This window comes from Rhinolophus sinicus, linkage group LG16 (assembly GCF_036562045.2).
Source record: "Rhinolophus sinicus isolate RSC01 linkage group LG16, ASM3656204v1, whole genome shotgun sequence".
NCBI lineage: Eukaryota > Metazoa > Chordata > Mammalia > Chiroptera > Rhinolophidae > Rhinolophus > Rhinolophus sinicus.
Window position 1 is genome coordinate 25,378,055 of NC_133765.1, and position 22,447 is coordinate 25,400,501.

The 22,447-nt window shown below is 46.8% G+C and overlaps 1 protein-coding gene across 22 annotated transcripts in view; it reads left to right on the forward strand.

Annotated features, from left to right (window-relative positions):
- Positions 1–22,447, forward strand: part of ACACB (acetyl-CoA carboxylase beta) — a 107,524-nt gene that overhangs the window by 14,842 nt on the left and 70,235 nt on the right. For 16 of the 22 annotated variants that reach the window (XM_074321669.1, XM_074321660.1, XM_074321661.1 and 13 more), the window contains 2 exons: positions 19,592–19,724; positions 21,459–21,597. In XM_074321669.1, the coding sequence (XP_074177770.1) occupies positions 19,592–19,724; positions 21,459–21,597 (272 nt within the window). Of the gene's footprint in view, positions 1–10,373; positions 10,637–10,855; positions 10,909–19,591; positions 19,725–21,458; positions 21,598–22,447 lie in introns of those variants that run through there. The other 6 variants (XM_074321674.1, XM_074321677.1, XM_074321678.1 and 3 more) reach the window with 5 other exon arrangements.

Sequence of the window (22,447 nt, forward strand, 5' to 3'; positions counted from 1 at the left end):
GCCATCCGCTGACGCCAACACTTCCAGGGTAGCTACCGTGTTTCCCCGAAAATAAGCCCTACCCCGAAAATAAGCCCCAGTTAAGATTGTCAGCCAGACAGACACATTTAGTACGTTATCACGATGTTCCAGAAGATGACATGACTGTATTTAAATACATGTAGATTGTTGTACATGAAAAAATAAGACATCCCCTGAAAATAAGTCCTACTGCGTCTTTTGGAGCAAAAATTAATATAAGACCCGGTCTTATTTTCGGGGAAATATGGTCTGTGAAAAGCAGGGGACATTACCCTCCCCTCCTGCCTTCCTTCCCGCCATTCAAAATCATTTATGGAGCATTTCCTGTGTGTACAGGGTCCCTGGCTAGGAAACTGGCTTTCTAGACGATATCAGCCTATTTGGGGAAGATGACCTTGTATGTGACTAGTTATAATTTAAGCCGAATGAGCTGAGGCTGGCCAGAGCCACAAGGGATGACGGGAGTCTGGAGGGTGGGTCAGAGTCCCAGCCTCCTAAAGAGACATTCATTCAACAGGTAGCAAACAACGGAAAAGCACGCCTTCCCCCAGTGATGCCTAAAAAACAGAAACTCAAATACTGTAATCATATCCTCCAATTTGATTGTTGGAAACAAATGCCTATAGATCCATTACAGGTGGGACGATCCCAGGGGTGCAGGTGGTGGCTTTTTTGTTCTTGTTGTTGTCGTTATCAAGGTTTGCCACCTCCACTCCCAGATTACAAATGGAATACAGTAGATCCAGGTAGAAAACTTGGGAAACGTAGGAGACAAGAAAAGAGGCAGAACCTTACCTTGGCCAGCGGGGAGAACTCGGCTCCTTCCCAGGGTTCCTTCCTCCTTCCCGTTTGTCTTGCCTGGGGGTGGAATCTTCCTGGTTGTTCTTTGAAGCAGCTCTTGTACTCACTGTACCAAAATGAGAAAAACCTGGGCCAGGAGATGGGCTCTTCCATAGATAGCGTGTTCCCAGGGAGCTTAATTTTAACCCTGGTTCCTGGAAGTAGGAGATAGAACAAACAGAAAATGTAAGTGTTCCCCATGCGGAGATCTTCAGGGAAAGACTGTTGGAGCTTCTGGAAGGGTAAAAGGAAGAACAGGCTTCAGTATCTGGTACAAAGAGCACCATTTTTGGAGTCAGACCCAGAACTGGGTTCAGCCCTCGGCTCTGCCACCCCGTGCTGTGTGATCTTGGGCATGGCACTTCACCTCTCCCTGTCTCCATGCCTCATCTGCAAAATGTTGAAGGAATTAAATGAGAGAATGTTTGTAAAGTATGCACAGAGTTTGGTACAAGTAGGTGCTCAATCAGCAATGGATTCCTCCCCGGCTCCTTTCCTGGGCCTGTCCTTCGGCCACCAGTACCCACTTCACCCACCACTCAAATTTACCCAGAGCTTCCCCACCCCTCTTCTACCTACAGTTCATATAAATGACCTAGTTGTCTCTTGTAACAGTGGTACAAGGCTGCTGGTCAATCCCCATTTTACAGATGAGAAAACCGAGGCTCAGGGAGGTAAAGTAGCAAGATCACACAGCTAGGGAGTGGCAGAGCCAAGTTTCAAGGCCAGGTCTGTTGCACTGCTGAACCCAGGTTCCACTGTGCCATAGTGTGCCCTCTCCAGTAGTCCCCAACATTCTGTCCCCTCCAAACCCTGTCCTTTCCCTCAATGTGGCAATTTCAGCCGGGATCAGAGAAAAATCAGTGTATTGAATCAATTTGCCGAAACTGGTGAACACCAGAGATGATGTTAGAAGTGAATGTCCAATGGGGGGTTGCTAAGTGGTACCTAAGTAGGAGGGGCGGCAAGGTACTGTTATCACAATAGCTTCAGCAGGAAACAAGACAGATAGATCTAGCCTGGAGATGGGAAATGTACAAATTAACAGATGTCGACTTAAAAATACTATCTACTGGGTATTTCATCACCAAAAAGGATTTATTCGGGGAAAAAGAAAAGGGTTGCAACCCAGTGCCTGCAGACATAGCAAGCTACATGCACATTCTGGCCAGTGTGCCAAGATGGAAGGGTATTCAAGGAAGGGAAAAAGGAAGTTAGAACCATAGAGTTCTTCCTGTAGGGTTCTCATGTGAACTTCCGTTAGCCTTAGCTCCTCCATAGACACTCTCCCCTCCCCACTGCCTGATCATATTTCTTTAAAGTTCCAGTTCATCTTTATCACAAATAAGCCAATAACCGTTTTCCAAGCGTGTCCCAATGCCAAGGAGGAAACAGTACAGGAGAAGGAACATCTGAGGGGATCTAGTTTAGAAAGATATGGTCTGGTCAGGGAAGAGCTCTTGGAAGAGGCAACTTTCAAACTCGACCTGAGCTGGCCAACAGAACTTTTCTGTCACGATGGAATGTTCTAGAATGGAATGTTCTAGAACTGTCCTGGCCAATATGGTACCCACTAGTCACATGTGACTACTGAGATTGAAATGTGGCTAGTGTGACTAAAGAACTAAATGTAAAATTTTGTTTTTAATTAATTTAAATAGTCTCATGGGGCTGCTGGCTCTTGTATTAGTGCAGATCCAGCCTTAATGGGTAAGGATGAACCAACTGTGTGAATTATTTCTGCTGGTGCTAATTAAGAACTTAACCAAGCCAATAGGCTTGCAATATCATAACATCATTACTATTATTCTGCTCTCCCGAGGCTTGGATTCTCAGAAAGTTGTAAGGATTAAATGAACTATTTCTAAGGTACTTTGCAAGAGAATAAAGCAGTCAATAAACGGTAGGTTAAGATACGGAGGGGAGGTGGCGAGTCTCCCAACTCCCTACTCACTGTCTTCCACTACCATTTTGAGGGATTTTCTAGTTTGTGCTTCACCCACAGCTTTTTTGAGCTGGTGAATTTATGAAGGCAAAAGATACTTAACTGAGGGCTCACCTTTGCATGGGCGTGAGCCAGAAATGTGATATTAAGTGAATTTTCTGTCCTTGTGTCTTCATTGCATAGAAACTCAGCATTGTGGGTAAAATCATTTATCCTTGCCTTGTCCCAGTAAAGGACAGAGGGAGGGGCAAAGGGATCTTGGTTTTTATAAACCAGAGGCACCAAACATTGAGAAGAAGGTGCATTATGGGGTGGTGGGGGATGCAAAGGGCTGCGATGGACACAGGGAGGACTGCGGTGCTGTGTGACCTTACGTAGGTCTCTGACCCTCTCTGAGCGTCCAATGCCTCAGCTGTAGCATGAGGAGGCTGGACCAGCCCCATGAGGTGTGACCTCTGGCCACAAAGCTCACTGCGGACACAGTTCTTTTATCCTCAATCAATGCGCTTTTCAGAGTTGGGAACTTAGAACTTTAGTATCTGGGGCAACTCCGGTAGTTCTGCTGGTGCTTCCCAAGATACTGGCATGTCTGTGAGGACCATTTCCAGCCTCCACAGAGTTCTGGGAATGGGGGGGAGGGGAGCCTCCGATGGAGGGGACCCGCAGGTGTTCCCTGTTTCTAGTGAGTGAGAATCCCATGCAGACCTATCTTCAGAGAGCCAAAGCTTCAAAACTTGTCCTAGTGCCTGCCGCTGCCTCTGGGAGTCGGCTGCATGAAAAAAATGACGTCAAAACCTGTGTGTTCCAGCCAGTTTCAAACAATGCTTCCAAACAAGGCTGAGTGTTCTGCTATCCTGTTGTCGAGTTTTCGCTTTGGTGTTTTGGCATCTTCGGGGATCTCAGTAGCCTGGTGTTTGGGGGTCCCCCATTGACACTTCTGCTCACATTACTTGTAGGGCCTTGGGCCAACTCTCTGAAGGGATGTTCAGGGGAACCCTCTACCCCCCTAAAAAAAGGAAAAAAACAAACCCTCCAGAGTGGTGCTTTGTGGAGGGTCACTGCTGGGTTGCTTCTCTTTTACAAGTGGTGACGCCTTTTCCCGGCGGGGTGGTGGTGGGGGGGGCAGGTCAAATGCTCAGGCCATTTTCAGATGTGGGTCATCGAGTGCGGAGTGGGCAGGCTGGCGTGCTGCTTGCAACCACCTCGAGCACTGAGAAAATGAAGAGTGACATAGAAGGTAAAGTGGTGACAAAGAGTCCCTGTTAGTTCCAGGAAGTTCCCTTCATTATTGTGTTTTTCCCTGATAAGCTGCTCGGTCGTCAGCACTCTGTGGCAAATCTCAACTTTTGGGCTCAGTTTCTGCAAAATGGGAGCGAGTAGGGGTTAGGGCGAATCCTTCCAGCGCTGCTTTGACTTCTCCTGTTTTTCAGATAGAAAACTAAGGCCTGAGGAGTTTATTCCTTGGCTCTGAGCTCCTCACGTGGAAACTATAGCAAAGAAGAAACATATGTCTGTGGCCCTTCCCTGCTTCCTGCAGGTTCCTCTGGAGCCACTTGGCCTCTCTGCTGCCCTGAATGTCACCTTGTGGCCTCCTCCACCCCTCCCTGCCAGGCTGCCCCCTGGGAGTCTGGCTAGGACAGGGATCGAAAATGTGCATGTTTGATGTGGTGGTTTGCGAGGAAGTACTTTTTTGAAGCAGTCTGCAAAGGGGTCTTTTTCTTCCCACCAGGCCCTCCCCATCCCAGAATACTCACACGGGCAGCTTCATTTTGGGCCTTTACATTTGCTGTGTCCTCTGAATTGAAATGCTCCCTTTTCCCCACCAGGGCCTGCTCCACGGTGGTGTGTGACCTGGGCAGTTGCGTGCTCTGCTGTCACCCTCCTGAGAGTCTTAATAACTTAATAACTTTTGAACCCCCCCAAAAGGGGCTCCCCATAATTCTGTAGCCAGTCTTGCCTCCACCTCCGGCTCTTTGCCCACCAAAATCACCCCCTCTGAGGGCCTTCCCTGCCCCCCTCCCACCTTTAAAGGATTCCCCTCGTACCCCCAGTTTCTTGACCCATCCCTCTGTGTTGTTTTCACAACACTTAACCACTCCTTGAGATTATGTCTTTAATTTCCTCATTTGTTTATTTGATTGCATCCTGTCTTCTGCAATTGACTGCAGGCTCCATGGAAACAGGGCCGTGTTTATGGGGTCTCCGTTTTTCCTGACCACCTAGCCTAGTGTGGGCTCATGGTAGACTTTGGATAAATATTTGCCAGACACACTCCCCCGCCCGCCCCCCCCCCAAAAAAAAAAAAAAAAAAAGAAAAAAAATTTGCCTGACTCATGAATGAAACGAGCAACTCCAACTTGTCAAAAACAGAATTCTGTTTTTTGGGGGCATGTAAAACACTTGATGAAAGAGTCTGGGAATGGGTGGATGAATGGTTGAGTGTATGAGCGAGTGGATGGATGCATCAATGAACGAATGAATAGGCATTTTGTTGTTGCTCTTTATCGACAGTAGACTTTTTGTTTTCAGAAAATTCTCTTTGCATAAATCTCGTGACTTTGGAGATGAGCTCTGGGGTTGAACTCTTCCTTTGAATTTTTCTTCTGCCTTTAATATGTTTGTGTAATCTCCCCCTTCCCTTCCATGTTCCCATCTGACAAGGGCTAAGATTATAGATCCAATGGCTTTGTGTTTTCTGTTCAGCCCCGACCTCCCTGCCAGTCTCTTCCCTGTTGGGTTCATCTCAGTCCAGGGGATGGGGCTTGTCCTTTCCTTAGACTTGGAAACTGTCCCCAAAGGTTGGAATTCCCATGCAACGCTTAGAAATAGAGCTGATGAGAACGTGACATAATGTGGCAAAATAGATGTTCACATACCATGAAATGAAGGTAACGGGGTTGTCCCATTTTGTTTAACAAGCAGGGGTATGGTTAGTGCACAGTGGGTCTGGGGTAAGAGACGGGGTTCAGAGCTGCCCCCTTACTAGTTTGTTACCCTAACAGCTCTGCCCTATAGGGTGCATCTGTGAACTGAGTGGGATGGGACAGGGTCAGGATTGCACAGTTCAGTCCTGAAATTTAACGTTATGAAACTCAAGTTCATAAGTTGCTGGTGAGCTCATTTCACCGCAAACCTGCCTGGAATAATTGTGAAGTTATTCATAGTCTTTATTTATCTCATTTTTGTGTGTGAATATTCATGCCTTCTGCTGCTGAAATAGTAACATGAAAATGTGTAACATAAAGCTTTGCCTACTTCAAAAATTCCCCAATTCCAAAGCACATCAGGCCCTAGGAGTTTCGGATAAGGGATTGTGGACATGTGTATGTAACGTGCTTAGAACATTCCTGGCACATAGTAAGCACAAAAAATGCTTGTGCTTAATAAATGTGTATGTATGGTTGGAGAGACCGGAAGGAATGTCTTCAAATAGTTAATAATCAATGTCTTTATGTGGTATAATTATCAGTAAATTTTCTTCTGTGTGTTCTAACTTTCTGCTGTAAATATTGTTATAATAGGTTTTAACAGTATTTAATAATAAAACATTATTATTATGTTTTATTAGAAAAAACATTAGTTTTTTCTAATAAAAGTGAACCAGTCATCTCACTTCCTAGATGAGAAGCTGAGGCCCAGAGAGGTTCAGGGGTCTGTCCAAGGTCTCCCAGCAAGATCACCATAGACCCAGAATGCTGTTTGAACTCAGACCCTTAGCAGATGCAAATTGGAAAGTGGTCCATAAAAAAAAAAATAAGTGGTCTGTGAATTCCGAGTGTTGATGTTGCCACCTAACCAGGGCTCCAGCAATGGCATCTCCACCTTCCTTCTAACTCCTTCTTTCCATCAGTGGGAAAAGTCAAGAGACAGGACAATTTATTGGGCAACCATTCAGCTGTGTGATCTTGGGGCATCAGCTACCCTCTCTGGGCTGGACTGGATGCTCCAAGGCCCTCTGTGGCTCGAACAGTCTTTGCTTTGTGTGTGTGTGTGTGTGTGTGTGTGTGTGTGTGTGTGTGTGTGGAGAGGTGGGTGGGGGAGCTAGGAGATGGGGATAAGAGAGCAGCTGGAAAAAGCTTATTAATTTATAACCATTTCCCCTTGGCCAATTACCACAGATAGTCTGGGTTCCAAGCAAGTTTAAGGACAAGCTAAGAGATGAAATGGTCAAGCAGAGAAGCTCAGGTTTGTCCCCTCCATTCATTGGCTGGGAGCATGTATTGCAGCTCTGCTGGGTGGGTGCTAAGCATTGCGGCTGGCACTGTGGACGCATAGATGGTGAGACCGACCACTGCCCTCAGGGAGGCCAGGGTACGGGCCTGAGTGGCCAAGAGCCCAGAGCATTTCCTTTCCTAAGTGGAGAGAGTGGTGCAGTGGGTAAGAGTGGTCATGCTGGAGGCTGGCTGACTGACAACTGACCCACTGTCTCCTCTACTCAGCCATCGGCCACGCTGTCACCTTTCTGTGCCTCACCGTCCTCTAAAACGAGGCCACAGTGGTACCCAGCTCACAAGGCCAGTGTCAGGCTTAGTTGAGTTGCTATGAGCACAGCTCTTAAAGCAGTGTCCACCGGCAGTCATTGTCATTACATGCAAATCACAGTGTCATAATAAGGACCCAAGACTCACAGTCAGACATGTCTGGGTTCAAATCTCAGAGTAGTCCCGTGACCTCTCTGAGCTGCAATTTCCTTCTCTGTTGAAGCAGGATAATACTAGTGTTGAGATCACACGGGAGGAAGTGTGGGGAGTGGATGGTCCCAGGCTGCCATGGTTGTCAGTTGTTGAATGGGTATCTCCCAAAGTTCTTGGCCGTGGCCATGGCTACTCTCAAAAGCCAGCAGGCGTACACTCTTAAGGTATGGCAACTTGTGTCCACAGAGGAGGAAGAGGGATTGGAAAGGCATGTGAAGGTGCCCTGATACAAGGATAAAATACACACCAGCACACAGTTGCTGGCTCTTTCCCCTGCCATTTCCCAGACTGCTTACTTCCACGCTGGGAGTGTTGAGTTTAAGAGAGGTTTAGGGAAGGCGAGTGAGGGTCTGTGGGGTCTGGACATAAAGGAGGGGGCCCTGCCTGGCAGTGAAAGCACACCAGAAAGCAAGCTGGGACCTTGCATCACCCTCCCTGTCCCAAATAGCATCCTAGCTGGGCTTGTAGTGGGTGTCTCCCCAGCCTCTTCCTGTTCATGGTCCCCATCTGTACTTCTTCTCCTCAGCTCTGTGAGCAGGTCATAACATTTTAAACCATATATAAATATTTTTATTTGTTCCTAAATGGAATGCCACAGATCTTTTCTATAATGTCTTTATTTATTCATCAATTCATTTAGGAAGGGGCTGGCAGAAACCCCATTTTCAAATCTCTTAACTCCTAAGATGTTTTATGGGAACCTGGGATAAAAGGGATATCTGTCTTTTCATTGTTCTATTTGTGGAATGGATATTGAGGTTCGGGGGAGGTTGGCTATTAATACAGGGTGCAGAGCGATGAAACATTCTTATTTTTCCCCTTCCCCTTAAGCATCAGCATCCTGTTTTAGAAAAATCATTCATTTCTCCATACTTAATGTAACATTTCCCTCATCACATATTGGAAGGGAGTATTTTATTTTTCTTTTAATGAAAGTACATTATATGTGGATGATTTTACAGAAGAGGAAGTGGAGGTAACGGGTTTGCTCAAGGTCACACAGCACGTAGGGACAGGCCCCAGGTCAATCATTGCTCAGGTCTTTCTATCATGCTGCTAGACACATACGTTTTCTTGTGGAATGTGTGTGTTTGTGTGTGAGTGTTGTTGTCATTGACCTGGATTTTCCCTCTGCAATACCAACAAGTTAAATTTAGCCTCTGATAAATCTGAGGAGAAGGGCTTACAGCATGAGACTGTAAGTGCAGTGAATTTTGAATCGTTTCATTGAAAATCACAAATATTGATTTTGTATAAAGGTGGTATTATGCATAGGGGTGTATATTATTCTTTCCTCCTCATCTTTTATTCCCTAATAATGCAGGCAGAGAAAAATCCAAATCATTATCACTGTGATGACACGCAAAGACCAACCATCTGAGTGAAATCCCTTTTTTCAAAGCCCTGGGTTAAGCTAGATGTGTTAGGATGTCTCTAAGGCTGCATTAGGAGAGAAGTTACAATACCCACACAGTGTTCAATGAATGTCAGGGTTTTGTCAATAGAGAACAAAAACCTAGAGCAATGCAAGTAAACTAGTGAGAATTCTCTCCTGCATGATCCTAACTGACTTTGGGTAGGGTAGGATGTTTTGAAATATCACCATTTCCTGATTTTAATTGTTTCCTTATTTTGAGGTGGTTACATTTAAATTTGGGTCATTTGGGGATGAATACTTTTTGGTTTTTGTTTGAAACTTTAAAAAAAGCAGCCTAAGTAGTGGGTTTCCTTTTTTTGGAGGGACTGAAGACACAAAGAATCTTCTAGAAACTCTGAAGAACTGAGAATTTTGTTCACCTGTTTTATTTATTTTTAAACCTATTGTTGAAAGGTTATTTAACATTATGGTTAAAGCACAGCTAATCAGTGCCTTCAGCACGGCTGCTTCTACAAACTCCAGGGGGACGTCGCTGTTATCGTTCTGGTCGTGTAGACGGCGCCCCCTGGAGGTGTGGCGCTGACTATGCCTTTGGAAGGGAATCATTTGCAAACATTTACATTATTTTTTGTTTGCTATAAATATAGGCTACATTTATTATTGCAGTATTTTGGATCCTTTTTATTTATTATAACTACTTGGAGAAGCATTCATTCATTCTATAATAACTAGAATCAGTTTCCTTGGATTCAAGTCACCAGCTCTGTCACCTTGGGCAATATACGTGCATTTCTGGATTGCAGTTCCTTATCTGCATTATGGGGGGGGAACCCCATAGTAATGCTGCGAGAATTAAATGAGACAAAGGCATAAAAGGGCACTCAGCAAATGTTAGTCTTCCCCAAAAGAAGCTTCACAGGTTGTCTGGGGTCCTTTTCTGTCTAGGAGGCCTCAGGTTAGTAGGGGACCCAGGTGGTTCAAAGTGTGTGCTAGAAGCCCACTGGGGAGAAGCAAGGGGATAGAGCATACATGTCCCTGGAAATAGAGGTGAAAGAATAAGCAAAAACAGAATCTTGGAAGCAAAAAGTTGACTTTATTACGGGGGCTTTTGCCTGGCGCCGTGGTGACAGCTGACTCACATTTTAAATAACTTATTTTCCACCACTTCCCTATTGTGTGTGTATTCAATTGCTTGCGAGGTTTTTGCAGCTGCCAATCTGTAGGGGGAGGCCGTCGTAGAACTCTTCTACTGCAGTTGGGAGTCAGGGAGGAAAGTAGGCAAGAGAGATCTTTCTAAGTCTCGGGCAACCCACGCCGGGCGCTCAAGGTCAACTGCGGCTCGGCGATTGGCCGGCTCGGGGGGCGGGACCCTGTCTGGGGACGAGAGGCGGGGCCTAGTCAGGGGGCGGGACCCTCTGCGGAGGAGGTCTCCATTTGGGGGCGGGGCTTGGGCGGGCGCGGGCGCGTCCGCCTCCGACACTTGCGCGCAGGATGCATTTCGGGATGGAGGAAGCACAGCGCGAAGCTGGGTTCCTGAAGGCTGCTGTACAGCGCGGCCCGAGAGGTGCTCTAGGACAGCGCCTCCTCCTCCCGGTCGTGATCTGGCTGCCCCGCTGGGCCCCGGGACCAGGGTTTGCTTCGGGGGGTTAGGGGGGTGCATGCCCCGCATCCCAGCTGGAGCCTGGTGGGATTGCTCCGCGGGACGGTCAACATGAGCCCTGCCAAGTGCAAGGTCTGTTTCCCTGATCGCAAAGTAAAGTAAGTAAGGTTGCACTTTTAATAACCGTTATCTTTTACAAACTTATGCAGCGTTCTCCCTACTTCCTGGCCCCCTCGCGAAGTCAAGTTGTGTGTCCTCTTAGCACCACCCCCTCTTCCCCGCCTCCTCCCAAAGAAGTGCAGGCTTCAGTTTGTCGGTTGCGGCGACGGAGCCCGCCTTGCAAAAACACGAGCTGGCCTTGGCAGTTGAAGCGGAGGTCGGATTTGGCAGTGATGTTGATTGGAGGAGGGCGCTCTGGAGCACACTGTAGGTGCGTCAAGGTTGACCGGTTGGCGGGGGCCACGCTTTCCCCCTTTTCGCTTTCCTCTTCTTCCTCCCCTTACCCTTGATGAAGGTGATGGTCCTGGAAGGCAGGTCTCTGAAACCTAGTGATTGTTAAGCCCTGGGCGAGTCAACGTGTTTCTGAGCAGGTATCACATTTAAGGTTATTTTCTGAGCAGGTCAGTGTGGGCATTTCTGTGCTTCTTAGCCCCACCTGCTAGATTTCTTTTCTGTCTTCATTTTATGGCTTTTTTTTTTTTTAAGTGACTGAAATGATGCTATGTTTGTTTTTGAAAATTCAGAATATTATAGACAAGCAGAAAGGAGGAACCAAAATCACCCATAACTGCCCCATCATAATCTTTATTAAAATTGCTGTATATCCATTCTTACTGTGCAGTTATGTTTTAATTTATGCATAGGAAGTATACAGAACATATTGTATTGTAACTTGCTCTTTCAGTCGACATTAAATATTCTACCACTGGGCTCAGCATACTGTTGCCTGCAGCCTGCTTGTGTTTGGCTTGCAAGCAAAGAATGGTTTTTAACTTTTAGATGGTTAAAAAATTAAGAGAAGAATACTATTTGGTAACATGAAAATTTCATGAAATTTAACTCTCAGTGTCCACAAATAAAGTTTTATTGGAACATAGCCATGCTCATCACTGATGAATTGTCTATGACTGCTTTCAATCTTCAAGGGCAGAGGTAAGTAGTGGGACAGAGACTGCCTGGGCTATAAAACCTAAAGTGTTTACTATCTGGTCCTTTACAGAAAACAACTGCCAATCTTTGTTCTACAACATGCTTTTTACTGGGTCTGTAGTGTTCCTCTAAGTGGATATACCTTAAAATGTATAAGCAATCCACGATAAATAGTGGCTATTTGGGCTTTTTCTCCTTTTTTGCTAATAACCAGCACCATGAAGGACAGCTTGGTTGCTAAGTCTCTGTCCCCATTCTTTGCTCTTTTCTCAGGATACCTTTACCTGGTACATAAACAGTCCCTGTACACCCCCCATGTGTAAGGCCTACATCTGGGATCAGGAAGGGACACAAAAATGTTTGGGAAACATTACCTTTGCCTTCTAGGAGCTCTTGATCCAGTGAGAGAGCTGGATGTTTTCTCAGTAACACCATCAGGGGCGCTAAGTGCCATTATTCCCATTTTACAGATGAGGAAACAGTCTCTCAGTGCCGGTGAGAATATACTGGGATTCACTTTCAGGCTGTTGCCCAAAGGGCTCTCTATTGGCAGCCAGTTTCTACCGCTTTAAGAGCACAACTCAAAAATAAGAAGACTTTCCTAATGTTGGACTAAAGTTTTGCTGAAAACTAGTTACTGCAGCTCGTGAGCATTCTAGGGAGTGAGGACTCTTGGAGCTGGAAGGGCCGTGGTTGTTTAATTCCTCTGATGGGGGATTCAGAAAGGGCAAGAGACATGTTCCAGACATACGGCCAGCCTGCCAGGAGGGAGGCTGACCTTGCAGTTGTTCAATCCTTTCACAGAGGAGACTAACAGAGTCTTTGGGGGACCCTCCTGGAGTCTCTTGGGATGTGTCTGAGCAAAGAGCCTGCAGAGAGGCAGGGTCAGGGTCTTTCTTATGCACTCAGTCATTTATTGAGCACAGAGGTCACATTTCTTCCACGTTTGGAGCCCTGATCTAACTCCTCTGGCAGAAATACTCAAGTCCTGGAGTATACCCAAAGCAGGCCACGTAGCTCACGAAGGATACAGGTTTTTCTTTTCTGATCTATAAAGCTATTAAGTCTATTTAACATATAAATCATGAATCGCGTTTAATCGTACACTTTAATCCAAAAGAATACCTTTCACAAACCACTTTAATCCAAAAGAATAAACTTGAGAGAAATTGGAATTGTCCCTGCAAGTTCAGGCCATGTGGTTACCGTATTTATAATAATGTGAAGATGCTTTAGTGGGTCACTGCACAGTTCTTCCCTTAGCTTAGAGTTGGTAAAAAGATGGAGTTAGACAGCCCTCCTCTGCCACTGAGTTGTGTGACCTTGAGCATATGCCATCAGCCCTTTGAACCTGTTTCCTCATCTGTCAATGGGGCTAATCCTAATAGAGCTTTACAGGGTTCTTGAGACTGTTCAGAGCTGGAGCCCAGCACTGTGCCTGATGCCCAGCCCTCGGGGGGTGCTGGCCTTGAGTGCTATCCAGGTTGACACAAACATTTGCACAACTGATAGCAGTAACGGCAGAATTCTGTTGTGAAAGAGGTCTGTGGAGTCAAGAGGCATTGAGATCCTGTTCTGAAGGCTGGATCATCTATGAAGGAACAAGAACAAAATGCTGACCGGCGTCCCTCGGTGTGTCCACAGGGCCAGAGTTCAGGGAATGGAGAAATGCATGTGGGTCAGCGTGATTGGAGATGGGCTTCTTGAAAGAGACTTGAGTTTGAATGGGATGAAATAAAGTTGGGGAAGGGAAGGCGGAAGAATCTGGTCTTCAGTGAGTCCCATGATGCTCCATTATGAGTGATGTCACTGCCTTGGGAATTCTCAGGCTCAGCCAGACAAAGGGGGCCACCCAGCTAGTCAGCAGCCCTGGTCAGCAGGCCTGGTCAGTCACCCACCCAAGATCATTTGTCTATGTTGAAATGTTGATTGTGGATCTATCTGTGGTTTTCATCTCTGCCTGTATGTTAGAATTTCTTGGGGGGACTTTTTTTTAAATTGGGGAATATTGGGGAACAGTGTGTTTTCCACGGCCCATCAGCTTCAAGTCGTTGTCCTTCAGTCTAGTTGTGGAGGGCACAGCTCAGCTCCAAGTCCAGTCGCCGTTTTCAATCTTAGTTGTAGGGGGCATAGCTCACAGTGGCCCATGTGGGAATTGAACCAGCAACCTTGTTAAGAGCTCGCGCTCTAACCAACTGAGCCATTCAGCTGCTACTCCTGGGGGGGGCTTTTGAAAAATGTAGATGCCTGAGTGCCCCCCAAACCCTCACTCCCAGGCATGATGATTAATTAATCTAGGTGGAGCCCAGTATGTTTTTAAAGCTTCTCATGTGATGGAGTGTACAGTCAGGGTTGAAAACCGCTGTCTAACTCGAAATTGGCAAACCTGTTTTCCTAAAGGGCCAGATAGTAAATATTTTCAGCTTTGTGGCCATATGGTTTCTGTTACAATTACTCAGTTCTGCTGTTTACTGCACCAGCAGGCATAGATAATATGTAATCGAATGGGCCTGACTGTATTCCTTCACAGTTTATGGACACCAGACCCCTGGCCTAGCCAAAGTGGCCATCCCAGGAGGTGCTGAGAGGACAGGTGGCCCGAGATATTTCCATAGGTCCATTTATCTGGGAGCCCAAAGATGAGTGTAAAGTTATGAGCCTGTATAGGGTTATACAATGTCCTTTGTTGCTTACTTGTGTGGTGATAGGCCTTCACTTCCGTTAGCTCATCACCTCTGCAGTTACCCCTCCATTGTACAAAAGAAAAGGGAGGGAGGGGACTTATGCGCTGGTTAGCGCTGGTTAATGCCAGGACCCTAGACTGATGACACCATCCTGGGGCCCTTACAATGGTTCCCCTGCAGAGAGACACCTCAGCTAAAGCTCTTTCCTGTACGAGTATGTAGGCCAGGCCCAGTGCTGAACCTGGACGCACGCTCCATGAAGCAGCTCCTACTGATATTGTTAAATATTTTCATCCTGTGAGGGAACCGAGATACCAGTACTGAAGCAACTTTCCCAAGATTACAGAGGTCATAAGTAGTAGATTCCACTCAAAGCCTGAGCTACGGCTCTGGTCGGCCAGGGTTTTTCTCAGCTGAGGACTGTTGACATTTGGGGCCTTATAATTCTTTGTGGTGGAGCCTGTCTTGGAAGCTTTGCAGGATGTTGAGCGACATCTCTGGCCTCTACCCACGAGATGCCAGTAGCACATCCCAAGTTGTGACAACCAACTGTGCACACGTGGCTATGTGTCCCCAGGGAGCACAGTGACCCCCTCCCCCCCAGTTGAGAACCCTGCGTTACACACATTGCCTTTCAAATGCAAGTGCTTAGTTTCTAAAGTCCAGACCATAGAGGTACTTCCATTTATCTCCGTAAGTTTTCTTCCTCAAAATTAGATTCTGGGGGTCAGATAGAGTCACATTGGAAGCCCAGCTCTGTTGCCTGCCAGTTGTGTGATTTGAGATCAGTGGGCTTCTCTGAGTCTCGGTTTCCTCATCGTGAGCGGGAGATGATGGCCTCCCTGGCACAGGGCTGTGGAGATTCAGCGAGATGCCCCATTGCTCCATTCATAGTGACACTGGAGAATGTTATTTCCTCCCTCCGAATGTAGTTCTGCCTGGTCTTGTGCTTCAGCAGCTGACTGTGTTTGGTGTTTGGCTGACAGCTCTGTTGTGTAGTTGATTGTACCTGAAGCCATTTCCAAAGTCACCAGGGAATATTTCAGTCTCCACACTTCACACTTACTTTGGAACAAATGCCGGCTGAAGGTCAGCCCGTCAGAGCCAATGTTGGTCGGTCTCCAATTTTGTCAAAAACAAATAAAAATAGCCACCAGCTTGGAGATGGGGCCTTAAACAAGCCACTCCAGCAGCGTTGTGTGTGTTCACCCGCTTGCTTTGCTGTGATGGGTTTGTGACCCACCTCATGGGCTCTGTCACCAGGTTTGAAATCAAAATGGCGGCCATGAATGGTTTTCCCCAGGCCACACAATGGTGTCTTTCTAATGGTTCAGGTTTTCTTTGTTGCACTTTAGGTCACATTGCTCGTTGTAATGTTTGTGTGTATGGAAATGGGATGTCTCAGACTTTCTGAAGCCAAGGGATCAAGCCAGCCAGCCAGGGAAGGCCGTGGACAGAGTAGGGAGAGTGAATGGATGGGGAGCTGGCCAGGGGAGAGGGGTGGCCTGATGCCTTTCCTGGTGAGGTTGGGAGAGCTGCCTTTGATCCTCTTGACCTCATTGCACTGATGTAATAATCTAGGGTGTACTGTGTGTCAGGTGCCATCTTTTACTTTTTATGTATTAATTTATTGAAATCTCACAACTCAATGAGGGGTGTGTTATTATCCTCATTTTAAAGATAAGGAAACCGAGTGCCTTACTCATTGGATCCTGGGACTGCCATGGCTTTCAGCATCCCTATTACAAAATTAATAGCTTTTTTCTTTTTGAAAATAATACACCCTTGCAGAACATCGAACAAATATAGGCAAAAAAAAAAAGAAAAAGAAAGAAAAAGAAAAGAGAAACCACCCGTAACTCAGACACCCTGTGATAACTACTGTTAACATTTTGGTGTCTATTTCCCTTGATCAGGGGTCTGCAAATGATGGCCCTCTGGCCAAATCGGCCTGTTTTTGTAAAGAAATAAAGTTCTTAAAAATGAACTGAGCTACTTTCTGGTTAATGAAATATAATTAGGCTAAAAGTACTGTTCACATTTGCGAGATAATACTGACCTTCCAATGTACTTTTTCTTTTTTTTCAAAGTACTTTTTCTAAGTCCTATTTCATTTAATCCTAGGAGGTTTTAGGAGAAAATCTGCTTGCAATTTTTGGGAGGCAGTCAGGGTGTCTCAGGGCCGGAAATCATTTGTGTATTTATTTGTTCATTCATTGAGGCACCGTGCATAGTAAGCCCAGTAGAACGGAGAAAGTCTTAATTGAAAATACATATCTTGTTGTGGCATATAAACAGGATGGGTTTCTGTCATTCATTTCTCTTTCTGTCCCCTAGCCTAGGAGTCTGTTTCTTCATCTCTGACAGGCAGAGCCTTTCCTTTGATGGTTCACAGTGGGGGTCAGGGGCAGACTGCAGGTTTGTCGGAGACATTTTCCCACGGGAAAGTATACTGAACGCAGAAACTTTATGCAGCAGAAAACGCCCACACCCAACATTTCCTGGTGTGATGGAAAGAGCCCCAGGCCTGCTGACTAGCTGGGTGACCCCATTTGCCTGGCTGAGCCTCAGTGTGTGCATCTGTAAAACGGAATTTCTCTTCCCTGACTGCTTATTTGCTTCCATTCTTGCTGTTCCCTGCTCAGATACTAGACGGTGGCGGTGTTCCTTATGATCGGTTTTTAACCCAACGTTTTGGCCCCCTGAACCCACTCACCCCTGGCCTCCCAAGATGCCTGATGCTACAGTCCCAGGATACACCTTTGGGGGGTTAATCTCTAACATAATTCCTGGCAGGTGGCTTCCGGCTTGAATACCCCATGGCAGATTTAAGAGAGTGAATTGAATGTGCCTCCTGGTTCTGCTCCTGTCAAAATCGCACCAAATGACAGCAAAGAGATTTAAAAAGAGAAAGAGAACCCATGGCAGAAGCCCATGAAGGAACAGAAGGGGAGATTAGCAACATTTTGGAAACTGGAAAACAGATGAACAAGTGGTAACTGGTTTAGTAGAACCAAGAGGGCTGAATGGTAAAGGGGCAGTGAGAAAAGCTGAAAACCTACTGGAGGCAGATAGGCGCAGGGACTGGCAGTATTGGTGTGTCTGCAACTGGGGGTGAAGGGAGCAAAAAAATGGGGAGGATTAGGTGAAAGACTCCCAGAGCCCCTCGCTTGCTCTGTGTGGTTGGGGGCTACCCATTTCCACCCCAACAGAAGCCAGGAGGATTGTCCTCTGGAGAGGGAAAGGCGGAGGGTCTTGGGACTGAGGACTGATGGGTACGGTGGGGAGTGTGGGGCTTCTATTCCTAACAGGAGGGCAGGGATCTGTGTAGGTGCTGAATCTTGAAACCTGCCCTGCCCCCCACCAGACCTGTCCCAATAGTTGCCCCTTCTTCCCCACCCAGCCTTCTGGCCAACCTTTCTTCCAGGCGGAAGAGCCAGAGACTTCTCCCAGAGGAATTGGACCAGTGAGGGAGGAAGACTCTAATGACACTTGGGGTTCTCCAAAGCACAGCCCTCCCAGGTCACCCTGTGTTGAGCTCAGGGTCCACTGGCCTTATCACATTCTCAGTACTTCTCATGAGCCCTTTAGTTCCTGCTTTTGGTCATGAGGAAGTAACCAAGGTTACCAAATGTGTGGGTACAGTTTCTAATATGGAAGGCAGGCCCCAAACGAAAGAGACTTGGAAGAAACAGAAATCATACAGGAGACGAGAACTTCAAAAAGCTGTCATTGGGCCGGCCCGGTGGCTCAGGCGGTTAGAGCTCCATGCTCCTAACTCCGAAGGCTGCCGGTTCAATTCCCACACGGGCCAGTTGGCTCTCAACCACAAGGTTGCCAGTTCAATTCCTCGAGTCCATCAAGGGATGGTGGGCTGCACCCCCTGCAACTAGCAACAGCAACTGGACCTGGAGCTAAGCTGTGCCCTCCACAACTAAGACTGAAAGGACAACAACTTGACTTGGAAAAAAGTCCTGGAAGTACACACTATTCCCCAATAAAGTCCTGTTCCCCTTCCCTAATAAAATCTTTTAAAAAAATATCTGTTTAAAAAAAACAGAGTTCCAACATAGACTCAGAGGGAAGCTCTAGGGTGACAGTGATGAGGGAGCCCAGTGCAGCTAGGAGCAGGACAGGCCTGTTGAAGACATCATCGTCATGTGCCCAGCCTTTGCACCATCCTTTTAACTGGTTACAACTACTGGAGGATATGCCCTAGCAAAACAAAGGAGTCCTCCAAAAAAGAGGGAGCCGTTTGATCCCCCAAATTAGGGGTCAAGCCCCAAGGAAAGGCAAAGGGAACTTAAGGATGTCAGCGAAGGGATGTCCCAGAATCACAGGTGTGCAGGGGGTCTGGAGAACAGCTAGTCCAGGTGAAAGGAGAGCAGAGGCTTCCGGGAGGGATGTCACCAGTGGAAAAACATGGAATGAGATGAATTAGCAACACATCCAAAGGAAAACCAAGTCAACGAAACATTAACTCCAGGAAAGAAAAACAGAAAGAAAGAAAGGAAAATCTGGTCTCACCCAGCCCTCACCTGTGAATAATGAGCCTAGACTCAAAATACTGAATAGTGAGTCCAGCAAACTACAATGTACCCCTATTGAGAGGTTGGGAGAAGGGAAGTGGGTGGGATGGCTGAGGATGAGCATTCCTTCCTTATCTCTCAAGATAGGAAGTTCCACAGACGGTGTCTCAAATGGATGACTCACAAGATAGTACACACATATTGTTCAGGACGATGGAGATGTGTAAATGCCACAGAAGTGACTTCCTCTGGCGTTGGGATCTGGAAGGCGTGGGGCAAAATCCTCTTTTTTTTTTTAAAGTATTAACATATATTTTGTTTTTGTTTTTAAAATTTTTTTTGATATATGCATATAGAAAAGTGCATGAAAGTGATCTATACTGTTTAACGTGTCCGAAGTATTGGAATGTGTCACTTCCTCCCTGGTCATACACTTCCACCGGTTATAAACTTTTTGGTATTATTTGAGTGCCTACATTATGGGCACATAAAGTAAAACTTTAAGATTACAAATCTAAATATACAGCTTGTGGGGAGAGGGTCGGGATTTATCCTGCTTTATTTGTGCGCTAGCCTCTTGAGTCTCCTTGAGAAGGAAATGATTCAAGGTCCCTGGGCAGGGACCACAAAACAACAGGGGTGTGACGGGCTTCCACTGCTCTGTGGCTTCTATAGGTGCCAGGTGCCCCACTCCCTCCCTGAGCGTCCTAGGCTTCCTGGCTCATGCATGTCTGTGCTGTTCCCCCTGCAGGCCCAGTATGTCAGGACTCCACCTGGTGAAGAGAGGCCGGGAACAGAAGAAAATGGATCTGCACAGAGACTTCACCGTGGCTTCCCCAGCCGAGTTTGTCACTCGCTTTGGGGGGGATCGGGTCATTGAGAAGGTACAGTTGGGGTCCTGGCCAGATGGGGGGGAGAACCAGCTGCAGGCTGGGTCCTCACGCTGCAGAGAGGGGGCGAGGGCCATCCCTCCTCTCTTGCTACGTGCTGGGCGCTGGACTTCATGAGCTTTTCATCCTGATGACAGCCTGAAGCAGCAGGTGCATGACCCCATTTCACAGAGGAGGAGACTGAGGCCTCTGAGCAAGCTCAGGAAGCTCCCTGAAGAACCCTGAGTACTTTAGTGCAAGGGGTTACTTCCTTGGTTATTGGGAGGGAAGCAAAAAACCCAGCCCTGCCCTTTCAAGGTTTGCAACTCCTTAGAGGAGAGAAGATCCATGTACGAGAATGACAGTAATGAGACAGCTAAAACTTGCCATTTTTGAAAGGGGAGAAAGAGTGTTGAACCTAAGCCAGGAGCTCTGGGGTCTGTCAGTTGTGGCCCCTCGTGGGATATCACATCTAGGCTCAGTTTCCCCTTCTGTAAAGGAGAGACAGTCACATCCCAAATCTCTAATGAGATTTGGCCTTCAGGGCTGTTGGGAAGGTTCGTCAGCTGTGTAAGGGCCTTAAAGTCATGGACTTGCTGTGTGAGCCAGAGCTTTGAAGCCAGGTGCCTAACCACACCATGGTTGGCCAATCTGAGCTCCTTATGTGGAGCTGAAGCCCAGAGAGGGAAGGGAATTGCCTAATGCCACACAGCAAGTCCATGATACAAACAAGGATTGAAACGAGGACCCCTTCTGTTTCTCTCTATTGCTGAGGACAGTCAGCATCACTGCCTTTCCTCTTGACTAAACCCAGGACCTTTAACCTTCAGGATGCAGAGGCAGCCATGGTGGGCCATTCAGAGCACAGGGCAGACTCAAGTCTTATCCGCTGTGCCACCTTGGGCAAGTGCCTTAACTCCTTGAGTTTTAATGTCTTTAACCCCAAGTGGGGATAATACTAAAACTTCTTTTGAAACAAAGGGCTGTTATGAGGATAAAATGAAATATGCTGGTGAAATACATTGCATTGTAGCTTGGTATATACTAAACACTCAAAAAATGTTAAGTGATCATGATGGCACCATTCCTTTATCAATTCCATGATAAAGGAATTGAAAATCATTCATTTATCCATCCATCTATCCATCATCCATCGATCCGTCCATCTGTCTGTCCGTCCATCCGTCCGTCCATCTATCCATCCATGCACCCACCCACCCCTCTCATCTACTTATCCATCTATCCATCCGTCTGTCCGTCTGTCCATCCATCCATCCGTCTGTCTGTCCATCCATGCATTTGTCTGTCCATCCATGCATCTGTCTGTCCGTTCGTCCATCCATCTATCCATCCATCCATCCATCCATCCATCCATCCATCCACCCACCCACCCAACCACTCATTGATTTATCCATTCATCTGTCCATCCGTCCGTCCATCATCCGTCTGTCCATCCATCCATCCACCCACCCACCCGCTCATCCACTTATCCATCCATCCGTCTGTCTGTCCGTCCATCCATCTGTCTGTCCATCCATCCGTCCATCAGTCCATCCATGCATCCATGCAGCTGGAAGACTTTGAGCACCTGCTCTGTGCTGGGCTGTGTGCTATAGAAATACAAAGAAGAATGACATGGTCCAGGTACCACAGGAGGCTCTGCAGCCGTGAGATGGACTCTGGGTGGTATGCAGCCTCCAGCACAGGTAGACGAGCAGCTCTGGTCCCTTCCTCCTTTTTCCCATCCAGGTGCTCATTGCCAACAATGGCATTGCCGCTGTGAAGTGCATGCGCTCCATCCGCAGGTGGGCCTACGATATGTTCCGAAATGAGCGGGCCATCCGGTTTGTAGTTATGGTGACCCCGGAGGACCTCAAGGCCAATGCAGGTATGTGGGCCTTCACTACCCCCCTCCCCCCAACATGCCCCATCCTTACTTGCCCTCACCGCCTCCACCCCACTTGGGCAAGTCCATTCTGAACCCCAAACAGAGTCCCTCATGACAGCCTGCATTTATTCTTTATTTAATTAAAATATCTGCTAATAACAGGAGTGACCCATGTGCCTTATAAAAATGCAAATGGTTAACATGCAAAGCGGAAATCCCATCTTTGAGAAATGTCCATGTTATTGCAGGTGGATGTTTTTTGTTGCATATGTATGTACTGTATTTCAATCATTAATTATCTTCAATCATGAATTATCTATTCACTTATCTCTCTACTAGCCTCCATTCTATACATAAAGTATTGGACGATTTGCTTTTTCCCCTGAACAGTCTTATCCCTTTACAGACCCTTCTCCACATAGCAGCCAAACTCATCTTTTAAAAACACAGCTTGGGTGCCATCATCTCCTCCTTAAATGATTCAGTGGCTTCAGTGCTGTTCCCAGCCCCAGCAGCCTTGGCCCCATCCCCTGAACCTGACCTTGGACACAGGTCTTGGGCTCTGCAACCTCCTTTTAACTCACAACAAACAGTGAGGACAGGTTTACAGATGAGACACTTGAGGCACAAGGACATAAATCACTTGCCCAGGGTTGTACAAATGGCATGTGACTATTATCTTAAAAATAAAAAGGCAAAGAAAAATAAAATAAAAAGGCCTTTCAAAGCGAGAGTCAAAAAGCATTTGTTTGAGATCAATGAGAATAGCTATTCCAGACGTACTGATTCAGGCAGAAGCCGAAATAATGTTCCGATTAGGAGACAAACGCAATGGGAAGGGAATGGGAAC